Source organism: Ammodytes marinus (assembly GCF_949987685.1).
Source record: "Ammodytes marinus genome assembly, chromosome: 4".
Lineage (NCBI taxonomy): Eukaryota > Metazoa > Chordata > Actinopteri > Uranoscopiformes > Ammodytidae > Ammodytes > Ammodytes marinus.
The window spans coordinates 11,206,705-11,223,103 of record NC_137233.1 but is presented as its reverse complement, the minus strand read 5'-3'; the positions used below and the strand labels follow the sequence as shown (position 1 = coordinate 11,223,103).

The 16,399-nt window shown below is 37.7% G+C and overlaps 1 protein-coding gene across 1 annotated transcript; it reads left to right on the top strand.

Annotated features, from left to right (window-relative positions):
- Window positions 1–1,909: 1,909 nt before the first annotated feature.
- igfn1.3 (immunoglobulin like and fibronectin type III domain containing 1, tandem duplicate 3) lies at window positions 1,910–13,388 on the top strand (the record flags this gene model as incomplete). The annotated part of the gene is made up of 23 exons (XM_080025930.1): window positions 1,910–1,961; window positions 2,231–2,353; window positions 2,452–2,588; window positions 2,735–2,834; window positions 2,932–2,973; window positions 3,057–3,102; window positions 3,230–3,413; window positions 3,571–3,684; window positions 3,837–3,999; window positions 4,151–4,423; window positions 4,538–5,107; window positions 5,199–5,323; window positions 5,460–5,601; window positions 5,745–6,038; window positions 6,229–6,525; window positions 6,668–6,847; window positions 7,012–7,140; window positions 7,232–7,540; window positions 7,638–7,723; window positions 7,861–8,053; window positions 12,194–12,490; window positions 12,972–13,298; window positions 13,384–13,388. The coding sequence occupies 23 exons, from the start codon at window positions 1,910–1,912 to the stop codon at window positions 13,386–13,388; spliced, it is 4,188 nt and encodes a 1,395-aa protein (XP_079882056.1).
- Between the last annotated feature and the right edge of the window lie 3,011 nt (window positions 13,389–16,399).

Sequence of the window (16,399 nt, the reverse complement as noted above, 5' to 3'; positions counted from 1 at the left end):
TTTCACGAACCTGTGGCACCAAATGGCATGTCAGTAAACCTATCCCCAAAAGCCCCAGTGAAAAAGCAATGGTTAAAGTTACTCTGAGTGTCCCTGAAAGCTTTATTGCCTCTTTAAACGACGAGTCCACACTCAAGAATCAGCTTGAACGTGGCTGGCAACAAACAGCAGAGAACAGCAGTGTACTTGAAAAAAGACAAAGTAAGTACATTTACCAAGTACTGGTCAATTTTCTTTATTCTGTAAGTGTATTTGTGTAATTATAATAATGTTCCATAACCTAGTCTGGCACTATTATATAAATTGTATATACTGGTTGCATATACAGTAACTGTATATTAGCATATTGTAGAAATGAATGGTAATGAGATCTCTGGTCTCTGGTTAACCTGAACATGATTCTTCAATGCTAAACACACACATATATATATATATTCACAATTTTATGATACAAGCTTTGCTAAGGTTTAATATTCACCAATATGATGAGCTATAACAATATAATTAATAATATAGGTTTTAGTGAGTCTAAAGACAACATTCCAAGCTTAATGCCAAATAATAGGAAGAGGAGATTATTGAATAAAGACCAATATCAAACCATGTATTGTGCAAGAGAGTTGAGCTAACTTAGAGTCAGACACGTTGCATCCAAAGTTCTCCATATATTTATACTAAATCACTTTTCCAATTTTTTCCTGAAAATACACTATAGTTATAGTATATTTTGAAGCTTTGACATGCTTCTATTTAGAATTGTATCTTAAAACACTTGCCAGGTAAATCATAAAACTCTTGATAAAACTATTTTTTCTCAAAGACAAATATAGCTTCATTGCAGTGCACCAAGTGTGAAAAACTGCTAATATGCAAACACTTAACCATCTGACAGAACTCAGCATTATGTATTTTAATATCAATCAAATGTTATTTATATGCATAAAAGTCTCTCGTCTTTACACTAACGGAAAAAAAATAAGTTTTAAGATTAGTTTATATTTGAACAGTAACCCATTTAAATCACATATACTGAATAAGTGATATTGACATATACAATATTGAATTTACAATATATTGTATCACTCAACTAGATCTTACTGATCTTAAATCAAATTGACCATAATATAGTTTCAGTACAACTCTGGTTAAATAACAAGGAAGAAAATATGTTTAGCACCCCAAATTTTAACATTTGCTCGATGCTGTACCTTATCTATCTTCTTTAATTGTTTAACTCGTAAGGTTGTTTGTGTCTAAGATAGTTATAACTAGTGTTATATTTGGAGTCGGACACATGTGACTCACTTCCTGAGTCGTGATCGATGGTTTTATGAGGTATGTGACCTGCTGCATACAAAATTAGGCCAGTCACAAGAAGGAATCTACTTTAGGAATGTTAAGTATTTAGAGATCACAGGAATTCTTTCATTTACAACACAAAAATAGTTACTTACCCAGGGCTCCTAACATGATTTGCTATATAGAATGTGTACATACAGGACATTGTTTTACACTGACTTCCTACAATAAAACAAACATCATAATATGATTTAGCCCACTTAAAGCATAAACATTATGTTGTAAAAGAGGGCCTTTCAGCCTCTAGTCAAACAATGATAGTGTGATAGCATTGCAGATTAAGATCATCTGGATGAAATTAACTCCATGTCAGACGGATTGGGGTTTACAGTAAACCATGATTTCAGCTCCAGACTACCTTAAAATGACAAGATATGTTATGTATTGGACATGGGAAAAATAAACCTATTATCAAACCAAGGCAAAAATTAAAGTAAAGATTAATGAAAACGATAAGCGATTGAAACAGTGTTGCCTTATTGAGTATTATGTGTTTCATGAATACATTTTTTTTTTTTGCATTAACAGAGAAGTGGTTGTTTCAATCAAGATGTTTAAAATACGAAAGGCTAAAGATGACGAGCCAACCGCTCCAGGACAGGGTAAGTAACAATAATAATATTATACAGTAATTCATATTATACAGTAATTCATATTATGAATGTAATTCATATTATGAATTACTGTGTTAAACTTTAAACTGAACTGCCTAACAATAAATTATATGATCAAAAATAAATGCATATAATATAGCATTTTCTGGAAAATTGGATTAATTTAATGTGTAACAAAGCTGTCAACAAGTTGTTCATGAATTTTAAAACGAATAAATTATAATGCAATTGTTTTCTAATCTAATGAATACATTTAGTGAAAATTAAAAAAAAGTCAAGGGTGCCTGGAGTAATGATTACCCAGTATGTGGAGGAACTACCTGAAGGCATGAGCACCCCAGATTTCACTCGGAAACCAATTGCCCTAACTATTCAAGAAGGTAAGGTAAAATACCACATCTTATGACTTGGACAACCTACTTTTGTTTTATTTTAAAGATGATAATATAACAGTACATTATTGTTGCAATTTCTGTAGGAAAACTGGCTATCTTCAGAGCGGTTATTACTGGCAACCCAACACCAGTTGTGACCTGGGTGAGAAATGATGGGGAAATTGGTGAAGAAAGGTACACAATCGTCTACGATCAGAGTTCTGGTGAACACCAACTACAGGTGGGATTACTGACCATGTTTCAAAAGGAATGCTTATTTATGTTGTTTATAAACAAGACCTATGGACCAAAACATTTATCAGAATGCTGGTCATCTTGCATATTTCTGGTTTAAAAAAATACTCATTATCATGTGTTGATTTATAGATTCCTGGTGTAACAGGGGATGAAACTGACACCTACAAGTGTTTTGCCAGAAATGAATATGGAAAAGCAGTTGTAACTGCTGCCCTTAATGTTATTGAGGGTTAGTTATGTACTTTTATTCCATTAAAGATTAAATCAAACTACAAAGTCAGATAAATGTAATTAGTCTCATTCTCCTGAAATGTCTTCCATTTTAGTTGGCTTTAAAAAAGGCAGAGCCATGCAAGCATCAAGAACAGGTACACAGCCTACACTGACTTTAAAATAATGCAATGTCATTCATTGAATTCAAGTCTGAACTATGTTGCTCGTGTTGTTTTAGCTGTCCGAGAAACACCTGAGGACTTCAAAAAGGCCTTAAAAAATAGGTAAGTAGTAAATGTACAAATCGCCAAAAGGAAAAAGCAGTGTGTGTGTTTTTGTGTATTGTTCTATTTTCCAAGCCATATATGATTATCACCCTTAAGAATATTATAATATGTACTTGTTTTTTAGGGTTGACACTGAGCCAAAACAAATGAAGAAAATCGAAATTGATGACGCATTTTGGGAACTTCTATTAAGTGCAGACAAGAAAGATTACGAAGCAATTTATACTCGATATGGTATCACTGATTTCCGTGGGATCCTGAAGAAACTATCGGAGAAGAAGATAGAAAGGGAGAGAGAACAAGAAAAGGTATGTTTGAGGTCTTTCTAAATGTATAAATACAAAGGACCTACAAAGTATAAAATATAAAATAATATGTAGGGAAGCTGAAATACAGAAATGTCAACCTCTAAAATGTCAACACTTTCACAATGTCAACCTTTTTTCCTAACTTTCATCACCATAGGTTGTTGAACGATTATGTAACCTAAAGCCCATTGAAATGAACGCTGATGGCGGTGCAGAGTTTGAACTTGAAATGTCACTTAAAGACCCCACCAGCAAAATCTTCATATTCAAGGTGAGATGTTTCCTTTTAAATATTTTCAGTGTCTCACCTCACTGGCGAATACATTCAATTAAAGTACTGAAAGTCATATTCCATAGTCTGACACAGAAGCATTTATATGAAAGTTTAATTTTGCTTCAACACGACGGCTGATGTTTTAACAGGATGGAGTTATGATTCCTCTTGATCTGGACACAGAGGTAAAACATGGACTGAAGCAAGTTGGAAAGAAGTTTGTGTTTAGCATCAATGGTGTTGACCCAAAGGATGCAGGATTATACCAAGTGATGGTTGATGGAGTTAGTATCTTCTCCACTGACTTTAAACGTAAGATGATAGACTAAATTAATTATCTACACGCTTTACTGTAACATGCAAAATGTGATGACACAGTCGAAAACTAGATTAATTACATGAGTTGTACTGTGACAGGACATACGAGATAAAATGCTATGCCATCATTTTGTGCCTGTTCTAGCTCCCACTGCAGACTTCTTGGTCAAGATTCAAGATGTGAAAGCAGAGGAAAGAGGCGATGCAGTGTTTGAATGTGTGCTCTCACATCCAATGAAAAATATTAATTGGTTGGGAAAAAATGGCCCACTGGAGCAAGGGGACAAATATGACATTATTGTGTCAGAAGACATGCTGATACACTCACTGATAGTGAAGGACTGTCTGCCATTGGACAAAGGAACTTTTGCAGCTGAGGCTGGACTTAAATCCTGCAGTGCCTGGCTAATAGTGGAAGGTAATGCTGTACATGTTTTAAGATATTTTAGACTGTTTTACATTAATTCATCAAATATTGAAAATGTTCCATAAACTATTAAAAATGTCCTGGTACTGTATGTTTTTATATTAGCTGACAAGGACCCAAAAACAAAAGGAAAGAAGAAAGCTCGCAAAACAACCAGAGCAGGGGGTGGTGGAGCCGATCTTATGAAGGTTGCTCAGGAGCAACAGGCTAAACTACTGAAAGAGAGAGACGAGTTGATTGCAAAGGCTAAGGCAAAGGCAGTAGAAGAAGCAGCTGCTCTTGCTGCAGCTGAGAAAGCAGAAGCCGAAAATAGAGCAAAAGCTGAAGCAGAAGCAAAAGCAGAAGCAAAAGCAGAAGCACCGGTTACAGGTAAAGCAGAAGCACCAGCTACAAGTAAAGCAGAAGCACCAGCTCCGGGTAAAGCTCAAGAAAAAGCAAAGACAAAAGTGAAGGCGAAGACAAAGACAAAGACAAAGGCAAAGGTAAAGGCTGAGGCAAAGGTGGAAGAAGGTGATGATAAAGTAGAAGAAACCACTGTTACAGAGGAGGAAGAGGATGAGGAAAGTGGAAAGGAAGAGGATGTAAAGGAGGAAGTTACTGATACTGAAGAGGAGCCTGTTCTGGAAAAGAGAAAGAGAGTGAGAACAGGCCCACTTGTCCCTGATACAGTTATTGGTAAGGAACATCCAAACATACAGTAGTATTTTAAGTAATGCTATGTTGATAATTGAGTTATGTTCCCAGTTAACAGTTTTGTTTTTCATAGACCCAGGAGTATACTTCACCAGCGGATTGTCAGATGTAACCGCCATTATTGGCACTGATGCAGAAATGGTTTGCAAGCTGAGCAGTGAGGACTGTGATGGAGTCTGGTACAGAGATGGGATAGAGGTGAGGAACCTAAGACTTGATGGAGTAATAGGCTTTATTACCTTTAACATTCTGAGATTTAAGTTTTTTCATTATGTGTGTGTGTGTGTGTGTGTATGTGTGTGTGTGTGTGTGTGTGTGTGTGTGTGTGTTTCAGATAACAGCAACAGATGATATCTGTATTGTTAAAGATGGGACTTATCGTAAACTAATTATCAAAAACTGCAAGGAAGATGATGTTGGAAAGTACAGATGTGAAGCTGATGGGCGTAAAACAGAAGCTGTGCTTAATGTTGAAGGTACTGTAATCCAAATCAATTTGAGGTACCGCACCTCAAGCAAAATAAAATTGCAGCCACAGGGAAATTTTTTTAAATAAAGCAAATTATTTTCATCCCATCTATAAAAGTATTAGTTAAAAAATGTGTGCTTTTTCCACTAGATCCTCCAAGAGTTAACAATGATGACCTTGAAGAGTTCAAAAAACCTATTATCATCAAAGCTGGGAAAGAGGCATCCTTCAAGCTGCCCTTTGTTGGCCGAGAACCCATGAAGATCCAGTGGTACAAGGACGGCGAGGAGCTGTTGGAGGACACCCATTTCCGGATTGAAAAGTCTTCCTCACACAGCCGATTGCTGCTAACCAAGTGCCATCGCAAAATCACCGGAGAAATTAAGATAAAAATTAAAAATGAATGTGGAACAATTGAGGCCATCTCACAGCTCCTTGTTTTAGGTTAGGTTTATATGCTACATGTTAGGAATGGCATGTTCTTCATTTGTGGATACACACACACACACACACACACACACACACACATATATATATATATATATAATACAATATATATATATATATATATATATATATATATTGACAATGATATAAATGCAGTTGTTTTTTTTATTATTTTGCCTTACTACAGATAAACCAACACCACCCCTTGGCCCTGAGGATATTATTGAAAGTTCATCTTCATGCATTGAGTTTAAATGGAGGCCTCCCAGAGACAATGGAGGTTCCCCTATTACAGACTACATCCTGGAGCGCCAGCAAATTGGTCGAAACAGCTGGAAGAAACTAGGCAAGATTGGCCCAGAGCCAACATACAGGGACACTGATGTGGACCATGGAAGAAAATACTGCTACCACATCCAGGCGGAAACTGATCAAGGCATCAGTGAAATGATGGAGACTGATGACATTCAAGCAGGGACAAAGGGTGAGCCTGCTTACAAGCAAAGCAAATGTATTTGTGACAGGGTTTCAAATACAATTGGTCTTATAATAAAATGCTTTGAGTGGGCCAGTTAAAAAATAATTTTAGTAAGTGATTCTATTTTCCCATTAAATCATTATTTCAGCATACCCTGGATTCCCTTCGACACCAAAAATTGTCAGTGCTTTCAAAGACTGCATCAATCTTGTTTGGTCTGCACCCACTAATACTGGAGGAACCAACCTTTTGGGATACAATGTGGAGAAACGCAAAAACGGCAGTAATCTTTGGGGCCTCATCAACTCGCCCGATGAGCCAATCAGAGGTAAAGCCATCTAAAAAAATATTGACTATGTTGAAAATGTAATATAGTATGTGTTAAATGGACATTATTTCTTGTATGGATTTTAATTAATGACTCTTATTTTAAATGTATATTTTAAAGTGTATAGTTTATAGTTTTAACTATACTTTTTGACATACCAACAGAGAAAACGTATGCAGTCAAGGATGTTGTTGAAGGCATTGAGTATGAATTCCGTGTATCAGCCATTAACATTTCTGGTGCTGGAGAGCCAAGTGCGCCCTCTGAATTTGTCTTTGCAAGAGATCCAAAGAGTAAGTACTAAGCCAAGAAAAGCTATATTATTATCTAAATTCTTAATTTCTCATAATTGTTTCTTAAATGCTTGATTGTTTACACTTACAGTGCCCCCTGGTAAAGTTATTGACCTCAAGGTGACAGACTCCACATACACCACCTTATCGCTGGGTTGGACCAAACCCACAGAGGAGGAAGGGGTCCAAGATGAGGCCAAAGGTTACTTTGTGGAACTCAGACCAGCAGAAAACCCAGAATGGGGTCGCTCTAACTCCAGCGCTATCATTATGACCTCTTATACTATTATGGGTCTGAAGTCTATGGCCATGTACTGGGTAAGAGTTCTAGCCACCAATGAGGGTGGAGACGGTGTTCCCCAAGAGTTGGACAACTACATCATCTCAATGCCTCCTCCAGGTAAGTTAAGTGTAATTTGTCCACATGTGGAAAATGATACATTTTACCTTTATTTTGCTCATCCATTTATTCTAAAACCATTTTCCTATTGGCACAGTTAAACCTCAATTCACTGACCGAAAAATGAAGAACTTCATGGTTATGAGAGCTGGGAACTCTGCTCGAGTCAACTTCAACTTTCAAGTACAGTATGACATTCATACCAGCGATTAGAAGCATAATGACGTTGCGTCCTAATGTGGCAGATTAGACACTTCTCTGCTGCACTACAATTAAAGTATAAACCCACATCTTAGCCCTGTATCTCCTTTTGAATACAGGCCTCTCCAGTACCAACTATAACATGGCTTAAAGACAGTCATCCTGTGGGCAAGCAAGTGACAGTGAGCAACACAGACACATCATCGCAGATAATTATCCCCTCAGCAGAGCGTCAAGACACTGGCATCTACACAATCATTGTCAAAAACCTTGTGGGTCAGGAGACCTGTAGTGTTGAGATAAGGATTACAGGTACAGTAAAAATAAAATCTTAGCTATTCTGTAACTAAATGAGAAACAACGTGTTATGGATTTAAGGCTCATTTATGCTCTACGTTACATACGCATACGGATACGGACGGAGCCTTCTGTCTGTACTCTGTGTACATTACGTCCGTATTTCTGCACGTATCCTGCAAGCTTGCGGATGCGTACCAAACGGACAGAACGGAGCAGTATCACCGAAGATCACGGGGGGCGCATCGCCAACCAGTGGCGGACTCAGACTGTTTGAAGGGCAGGGGCGGAAAAATAAAAAGGGCACCATGTGGACACACAGTAGCGTTTGTAACTCGATGGTGTTTTGTTCCCCCAGCGGAGCCTTAAAGGCAAAAAAATGTTCTTCAAAGACACTTCAAGTTCTTCAAGTTTCCCCTAATTCTAGCGACTTTATAAACACTAAAATGAGTTGTTCACATCATTCTGCACTTTCACATTTTAGCCTAAGAAGGGAGGATGCCTTGCTGCTTTCATCTTTACTAACATTTAAGTAAATTAGACTGGAGAAAAATCAATGTGCCACTACCATACCGTCTTTGACCGCTGACAACCAGCTACGGAAATATTGAAGGAAGTTTTCCTTCATGTTGAGGTGATAGCTGACTATTATCGTCTCTCTTGCATGAAATGACCTACACTTGAATGAGGACCGGATCTTGACATTCAAAAAATGTATATACATTTTAAATGGATTATGCAAACTGAAAATATTAAGTTTTTCTAACTTGGCATCTAATTGCTCTTTTCCACTATGGGTACGGACGGACATACTCTTAATCCGCTTTTTGCTTTGTTATCCAGTAGAGATTTAAATACCACTCGATGTAGCCGTTTGTCATAGCGACGCCACATGAAAGCAACGCCTCTTTCGCATTCCCCGTTCGTCGGCTACCAAAGAGAGGAACGTCTGCACCTCATTAGTACCGCAACATATCTTTTCGGTTTGCCGTATTCTTGCTCCAGAGGGCTCATCATCATCATTTAGGCCTATTGTATGGAGGGACAACCTAGGGCACTCAATCATTTTTGTTCACATGTAAAGGGCAGCCAATAAGGCACTTTCTCTCATTTTCACCACCATGGAGGGCACTTTAGCACACTTTCTCAACCATGGGGGCACCAGATGGGGAGAAGGACACTAGAAGGGCACCAGAAGGGCACTAGAAGGGCACTAGAAGGACCAGACGGGCAGAAGGGCACTATCAGGGCACTAGAAGGACACTAGAAGGGCACCAGACAGGCAGAAGGGCACTGGAAGGGCACTAGAACGACCAGACGGGCAGAAGGGCACTATCAGGGCACTAGAAGGATACTAGAAGGGCACCAGACGGGCAGAAGGGCACTAGAAGGACACTATCAGGGTACTAGAAGGGCACTAGAAGGGCACCAGACGGGCAGAAGGGGACTATAAGAGCACTCATTAAGGCACGTCATCGAATTTTCTTGTTCTAGAGGGCACATCATCATCATTTATTGTATGAAGGGGCATCCTAGAGGGCACCCAATCATGTTTTGCACGTGAAAAGGGCAGCAAATAAGGCATTTCCTCTCGTTTTCACCACTCTTGAGGGCACTTTAGTACCGCAACATATCTTTTCGGTTTGCCGTATTCTTGCTCCAGAGGGCTCATCATCATCATGTAGGCCTATTGTATGGAGGGACAACCTAGGGCACTCAATCATTTTTGTTCACATGTAAAGGGCAGCCAATAAGGCACTTTCTCTCATTTTCACCACCATGGAGGGCACTTTAGCACACTTTTTCAACCATGGGGGCACCAGATGGGGAGAAGGACACTAGAAGGGCACTAGAAGGGCACTAGAAGGACCAGACGGGCAGAAGGGCACTAGAAGGGCACTATCAGGGCACTAGAAGGACACTAGAAGGGCACCAGACGGGCAGAAGGGCACTAGAAGGGCACTAGAACGTCCAGACGGGCAGAAGGGCACTATCAGGGCACTAGAAGGACACTAGAAGGGCACCAGACGGGCAGAAGGGCACTAGAAGGACACTATCAGGGTACTAGAAGGGCACTAGAAGGGCACCAGACGGGCAGAAGGGGACTATAAGAGCACTCATTAAGGCACGTCATCGAATTTTCTTGTTCTAGAGGGCACATCATCATCATTTATTGTATGAAGGGGCATCCTAGAGGGCACCCAATCATGTTTTGCACGTGAAAAGGGCAGCAAATAAGGCATTTCCTCTCGTTTTCACCACTCTTGAGGGCACTTTAGCGCGCTTTTTCAACCATTGAGCCACTGCCCCCCCCCCCCCCCCCCCCTGAGTCCGCCACTGTCGCCAACAGTTCACTTTCACTTACTGTACATTTGTTTACAAACATAAACGAAAGACATAATACTTTAGAAAGTGTCATAACTTTTGAGGAGAGGTTTTTGTGAGTTGGTACGAAATTACATACACATTTATCTATCTATGAAGTTACACGGCCGGGGCACAGGGACATACAACTACAACAGAACAGCATGAGCGGGGATCGCACGGGGAAAAATGTCAGCTAGACAGCAGGCTGACAGCAGCAATAGAGAAGTGCCGGAGGTCAGTGCGAGACTAGTTTGTTGACATGTCGTGATTAATGTCCTCACAGACCCCCGCTGTCTATAATACAGCCTCTAGTTTAGCCTCTTCCATCGCTACGGTAGTAGGCCTACATCGCTAAAGCTGTTTCTTCCATGGATCTATTATAAAATATTTATTCCAGTTAATTCACTGTTTGACTCTTCTTCTTCCTATTTGAGTAACTTTTAACTCTGAGCAGCGCTGCTGCCCACTAATGGTTGATTTGCTTAATGTTGATTCCAACATAAAGGACGCATGGAAGTATGAGGGCAGTGACGGATATAACGTTGTAAACGTACGTCTCTTTTTACGCACGGAATTGGAGCAGAAATTAGCCTTTAGTCTGTGCTTTAAAACCGCTCTTTAAGGTAATTCCAAAGCTGCTCTAGTTTTTGGAGGAAGCAATGGTTTGTTACATTAACGTAATTCAGACTTAAAGCTTTAAAATAATCTGTGTTATAATAACAACAATAATAAAATAATAATAATAATAATAATAATAATAATAATAATAATAATAATAATAATAATAATAACAATAATAATGATGATGATGATGATGATAATGATAATAATTTAGTTTTATATAGTGTTTTTCTCTAAAGTTGCAAAGATAAATAAGGCAGTGCTTAATAAAGCAAAAATGCTACAATATACTGTACAAGGGTTGTCACTATCTCAATGAAAGTCAGCTAAACTTCAGATGTGGAAGTATTCTGCATCCTATAGAATTAACCAGGCTATGGAATGCACTTGTAACATACCTGCCCAAATGCACTTTCCAAACGTGTGTCCTCGCTTATCGCACTACACTCGTCCAGTGTTGTGCCGTTGTGTATTAAGCAAACTGTAGTGAATAAGCTATTTCATTTATAGTGAAAACAAAGATCAATGCCAGTGTGAAAACTACTGTAGTGTTTCTCAATCCCCTCTGGCCACTTGTCCTGCACATTTTAGTCCGCTCCCTGCTCAAACAGCTGATTTAAACTATCAGCTCATTTGAATCAGATGTGTTGTAGTAGGGTGGCAGATACCTTTTATGATTTATGTCATTTTGTTTCCAATTGACTGCTTATTATTACATTCATATTTCAAATAAATTATTACAATTTGACAATAAGTGATGTTTTGTGGTAAATAACAAATAATGAATAATAGCCTAATGGAATGTATCACTCATGACACCAAGTAGAACATCTTTTGAAATAAGAATTAAACAATTTAGAAGTATAACACCAATAATACTAGAGTAGTATGGACTTAAATGTCATTTGTGCAAAAAAAATAAAATTAGAATGGAATCGTGTCCTTAAAATCGAAAAACAAATCGAATCAAATTGAGGATTAAGATAATTGTGACACGCCTACAATATATTCAAAATCATGTTGACAAAAGCTTTATCAAGTCGATGTCTACACTTTTTGTGTGCAAAGTTTAAAGAAAGCAAAACTTTTTGTGCAGGTCTCACCATTGTAGTGAGCCTAAAACATAGCAGATCAAGACACTAATAATCCTTTCTTACCTGTCTACAGATGACCCAAAGCCTCCAGGCCCTGTGGAGCTAGAGGAGAATGTGTCAGGAACAGTGACAGTCTCATGGTCTCCCTCCCCCGATGAGAAGAAAGATGACAGGCTGAACTACATGATCACCAAGCGTGATTCTGTTAAGCGTGCATGGCAACATGTGGCAGACCGTCTCTTCAACAACAAGTTCACTGCCATTAATATCATGTCTGGAAGGCAGTATCAGTTCCGGGTATATGCAAAGAATGACATGGGGATTTCTGAACCATCTGAATCAGCAACCTGGGAAGTGAAGCGAGCAAAAGGCAGGTTTTACCAAAGCAATTAAAAATTGTGTAGTCATTTTGCAACTTGCATGTGTAAAAACCTGGTCAGAAACATGTTTAGAAGATGTATGTTATCAAAGAGTCTCATAGGAGTGACACTTTACAAGAATAATCATAAAAATGTCTTTCTCCCGCAAAAAATATGAGTAAAGAATATCACAAAACTCTTGAAACTTGAGGTGTCACCTCAACAAATGTCTTATACAAATGGAAATAAGATACTGTACTGCAAACGGCAAAGTTGGTAATCATTGCTAGTGAATGTTTTGTATGCCTTATGTACATAACATGTACCACGAAAGGCGGATCCTTTTATATTAATGCACATTCATCCAAACACACACCGAATGGGGACACATGAATCAATTTACAGACAACTACAGATAATTAAGGTTTGAAAAGGATATCCACCATTATGTATTTAATTATTTTAACTTTCCTTTTTATTTTATCCTTCCAGAAACATTTTCTCTGAACCTTCCAGCCTCCAAGGACTGCAGTTTTGAGATGCCACCTTCATTCTCTGTTCCCCTAAAAATGCATAATAGCCCAGAGAACTATGAATGCTACATGAGTTGTGCCGTGACAGGAAGCCCCAAACCCCATGTTACCTGGTACAGAAATAACATCAGCCTCAACACCAACACTAATTACTTAATCACTAACACATGTGGGGTCTGCTCCATGGTTGTTCTCAAAGTTGGGCCCAAGGACAGCGGGGATTACAAAGTCATTGCAGAAAATCCTCTGGGTAGAGTGGAGTGCTCAACTAAACTTGTTGTGAAAGGTAAATACATTTGAAATGATGTAACATCCCAAACCGTCTTCCTCGGCTAAAGTTTATTTATTTATTATCTTCTCTTCCCTTTCAGATTAGGATTATACTGTGACCTTAACTCCTGAAGATAGACGCCATCGGAATGATTTTGCCAATTCTTCAGTGGATTTCTGTATTATTGTGTTTGAATAAACTGTGAAGAAAATAATGACTGCATCCAAACCTGTTTATTGTTTTACTTATTTGTCCCTAAGCATTGATATGTTAGTTGTCTCTGCTCATATCTGAATAAGACAGCAAACTACTGGCTTCGCTGAGGTTACTTCCCCATGGAAAATGGATGATATGACAATATAAATATGTTGGTGATTTAAATCATTTACAATTGTCAAAATGTATATTAATCCTTATGTTCAACAGTGAACTGTGTTGATTCCCTTTCTTAAACAAAATATGAATCATACGTTTGCCTTGTCTTGTATACCACCAAGACTAAAGGCTAAATGTATTTGTATAACTTAAACTTGAGTAAATCATATGGATATACCATATGGATATACTTAACCAGTATTTGACTATGAGGTGGCTGGTTTGCTGCAACCACTTTTAGTTTACAACGTAGCCCTGGCATAGTGTGAGGTATTTATTGTGCCTTTCAATTTTTTATTCACGCGCTCTGTTGAAGTCTGCCAACTGTCACATGGCTTCAAATTGTTCTTTTACTGCGATCATGTGTTCGCACTATTTAGGGGGATATTGTTATCTATAATGGAAAGTCATAAATGGGAAAATTTCATGTGCATGACTTAGTGCTACCTCACACACACAACCGTGCAATTTCCTGTGTAAATCCCACAGACACACTAATATTATCATTAGACCCATGACATCCTGTGCATAGACAAATCTTTACGACGGCTGTTTATTGTACTAGTCTTGACATGTAACACCATCTAACAACATACCAATAGTATTGGGTCACTCCTTGAAGTAACATGTCAAGAAAAACATTACAAAATTAGTTGTATAATGTACAGTTAATTCCCTAAATAATTGAAATATACCTTCTTTCTTTGAAAACATTGAAAATATGTATGTTATGATGATGGTTTTTCACGAATAAGAAAGTTTCAGCCATCTTAGTATAGTAGTGAATAACTGAGGAGTGCACTTTAGGTTTAACTGTGTTTGAATTAATGGAACCTGGAACCAGCTGTAAAGCACTTTGAATGTGATTAAAATCGTTATATAAATCCAATCCATAATTATTATTATTATTATTATTATTATTATTATTATTATTATTAAAATAAACATTACAATAACCCTTATAAAAACAAATTGCAGACACACAGATGGAGTTACATTTGTCCATGTTGCATTTGGTTTTGTAATATTAGGCTTGTTTTGTCATTGTTCTGCATTGTAGAATTCAAAGCTCCTGACCTCAGTGACCTACTGTAATACATGCCTTCAAGAACATCAAGCATCTCATATCAGCTTCCCATGCTTGAGAACAGTCATAGTTCCTGGGCCACGCATCCACTTTTATTGCACTGCCTGAAATATCCACACACAACACACACGCACGTAAAATCGTGCTCAATGTGAGCATAGCTCTGTTTATTCTAAGACCACAATAACTGGGTTGTTGTTTAAAGAACCAGCACATGGCATATCACATGTAAGTAAACATTCTGAAGTTGGTCCGTGTGTTTAACAGATACAAAGCACATTTAAATTGCCACTTGATATGAAGGTTATTTTATTTTTCGTACAAGGATGATGCTCTGACCAACGCTGAATAATGTGCCAAGTGTACAAATGTGGTGTTGATTTATAAAAAAAAAATGTATCACTGACTTTTGCAATAATGCGTATGATTGCAATACATTTTTCAAAACAAATACATTGTGTGGCCTGTATATCCAACCTATTAATACAAAATGTAGAATTTGCAGTGAAGTAACAATTGCAGTACTTGCCAGAAGAACAGACAACTATAACTCCTTAGAAATACTTCTAACCAATTTAAGTTTTTCCTCAACAAATGTAAATTTAAAACATTAAGAAACAAAGTTGCCTTTAAGCTTGATATGCTCATGTTATTCAACAACCACTAATGTTTGGCCCACCACACTAGACTGGCAACATAGTTATCATCATTTAACACATTTATTTCAGACGTCTATTATTTTCTTATTGTACTTTATGTTTGCCAACATCTTGTCATATATGCCAGGCTACTACAATTAGGACTGCACAGCATGTGATATGTGCTCCAAGTCAATTCCAGTGGACTTACAACCTGTCGCCTTCATTGAGCAATTAGTGCTGGTGGTGTTTTTTCTTCCTACAGTAGAATGTCAACAGTGAGGCTGGTCTTTTAAATTCATAACATATATCAGAAAGCCCTCCACTGGACCAAATTTACATTTAAATTACTTTCAGGAAAACCCCTATTCTTTGTGCCTAATAACACTCAAAGAACAACATCAAATACATCTGGCACTAGTTTTAGAATAGGATAAACAGTAGCTGCATATGGCCTTTATTACTTAACATGACATATTACTTATCAAGGCAGATTAGAACAAAGTTAGGTTTTCAATAAGGTGTTTCTTCTATGTGGTTGATTTTGAGGCAGACTTGTCCACTGCCAAAAACACTGCTATATATTTGAATGTGAATCTTGTAAAAACACTAGTTGAGTCTGAAAAAATAAAACTGATGTGTAGAAGCCTAAAACACATAATACAAGCTACTACTTTAAACCAGTAAAACCTTAAGAAATATGTTAATTGAAAGATAATTCATGAAGAATCATGAAAGCTCATCCATCCAGTTAACACATTGTTATTTTAGTTGGTGTCAAAACTTAACACTATAATTTTTTTTCTCGTAATTTAAAAAAAGAGAGAGAACAAGAATACTTGGCCATGAACACCATGCTTCAACTACATAGTTTATTTTCAACTCCATTGCCAACATCCAAGAGCTATGATAGTGACAGCGCTAAACCGTCCAAAAAAAAAGACAAAACATATATTTAAAACAAATTATACCCAACCTCCACATTTCTCTTACTAAGGTTTTCTTTATAAGTTTAG